General features: G+C 47.8%; 1 protein-coding gene across 1 annotated transcript in view; it reads right to left on the bottom strand.

Annotated features, from left to right (window-relative positions):
- PRSS23 (protease, serine 23) overlaps positions 1-342 on the bottom strand; it is a 16,503-nt gene extending 16,161 nt beyond the window's left edge. The window contains exon 1 of the mRNA XM_019523768.1: positions 334-342. Coding sequence (XP_019379313.1) covers positions 334-342 — 9 coding nt within the window. The remainder of the gene's footprint in view (positions 1-333) is intronic.
- Between the last annotated feature and the right edge of the window lie 1,243 nt (positions 343-1,585).

The following is a 1,585-nucleotide window of genomic DNA, read 5'->3' as shown; positions in this document are numbered from 1 at the left end:
GCGCAGCCCGGCCCCGGCCCCGGCCGCCGCACTGGGGTGGCGCGGGGCTGCGCTCCAGGGCCCGGGGCAGTCATGTGGCAGTGGCCCTTCCTTCCCCCCCGCTTGGGGCCAGGGCAACCGCCACGCCCCTTGCACTGGGGCAAGCTCCTTCGGCCCCACTGCAGCGCCGTGCCCAGCCCCCGCTGCCCCTGGGCTTGTGAACGCGGTTTGAGTCTGTTCGGGGGGGTTTCATCACCGATGCAGTGGCATGAAGGCATTCCCGCGTCGTGTGATGTATTCCTGCATTACCGCATTAATGCCATTGCATTATTGATTAACGCATTCATGCGTTACTGCGTTCATGTCATCGCATTGGGTGATGTATTCATGCATCCCTGCATTACCGCGTCAATGCCATTGCATCCTGTGATTTATTGATTAATGCATTCATGTCATTGTATCGTGTGATGTATACATGCGTTCGTGTATTTCATCGTGCAATGCATTGATTAATGCATTCGTGCCATTGCATCCTGTGATGTATTAATGCCTTCATGCATTACTGTGTTCATGGCATTGCGTCGTGTGATGCATCTATGCATTCCTGCATTTGTGTAATTGCCTCGTGATGCATTGATTAATGCATTCATGTATTACTGTATTCATGTGATTGCATCGTGTGATACATTCATACATTCATGTCATTGCATCATGTGGTGTATAAAGACATACAAAAAACTAGACCTCTTGGTTCCAAAATGTTACCTATTATTAGACCAACTGGTATCATTTTGGAAACCAAGAATTCTAGTTTTTTGTATGTCTTCTTGTTTCAGACCAGCATGGCTACCAAGTACACCTCTGAAGTGATTGTCATTGCATCATGTGATGTATTTATGCATTCCTGCATTAATATCATTACATCATGTGATGTATTGAGTAATGCATTCATGCATTACCGCATTAATGTCATTGCATCATGTGACATATTAATGCTTTCATATATTAATACATTAATGTAGTACTGTACTCAGGAAGGAAAAAGTACATGACTATTACATTTTAAAAACCCACCGTATACATTGGATTCAACATTTCATATTTATTTTAATGAATGTCCTATCGTTTATCTCTTGGGTAACTCTCTGCCGGCTCCCGGAGATTGTACCTAATTCCTGGAGACTCCAGGGCAAGCCTGGAGTGTTGGTAACCCTACTTTCCCTGCAGGGCTGGGGTGCTCCTGGGCCTCTCTATATGGCTGGATGGGGCTTGCTGCAAGACGCTGGATGTGGGCCACCAGCTGGATCTGGCTCATGGATGGGCTGGGCCCTGCCCATCCCGCGCAGGGGACAAAAAGATTGACCACCACTGGTCTAAAGCCCTGGGACAGGCTCGCTACAGAGGCTTTGGAATCTCCCTGGAGGGAGGTTTTTAATAACAGGTTAGGCGAGCATCTGTCAGGAAAGGTTTATGTCTAAGTGACCCTGCCTTCGGGCAGGGGGTTGGACTGGATGACCTCTCCAGGTCCCTGGCACTCTCTTTACCTATGATACTTTATGTTATTCCAGTCGTGCTGCCTTGTGTAGGGCAATTATTGAAGAATGTT

The sequence above is a fragment of the Gavialis gangeticus genome, unplaced genomic scaffold, assembly GCF_001723915.1.
Source record: "Gavialis gangeticus isolate Ggan-Ray unplaced genomic scaffold, GavGan_comp1, whole genome shotgun sequence".
Lineage (NCBI taxonomy): Eukaryota > Metazoa > Chordata > Crocodylia > Gavialidae > Gavialis > Gavialis gangeticus.
Note: the sequence above shows the minus strand (reverse complement) of the source record. Positions and strands in the feature narration are given on the sequence as shown.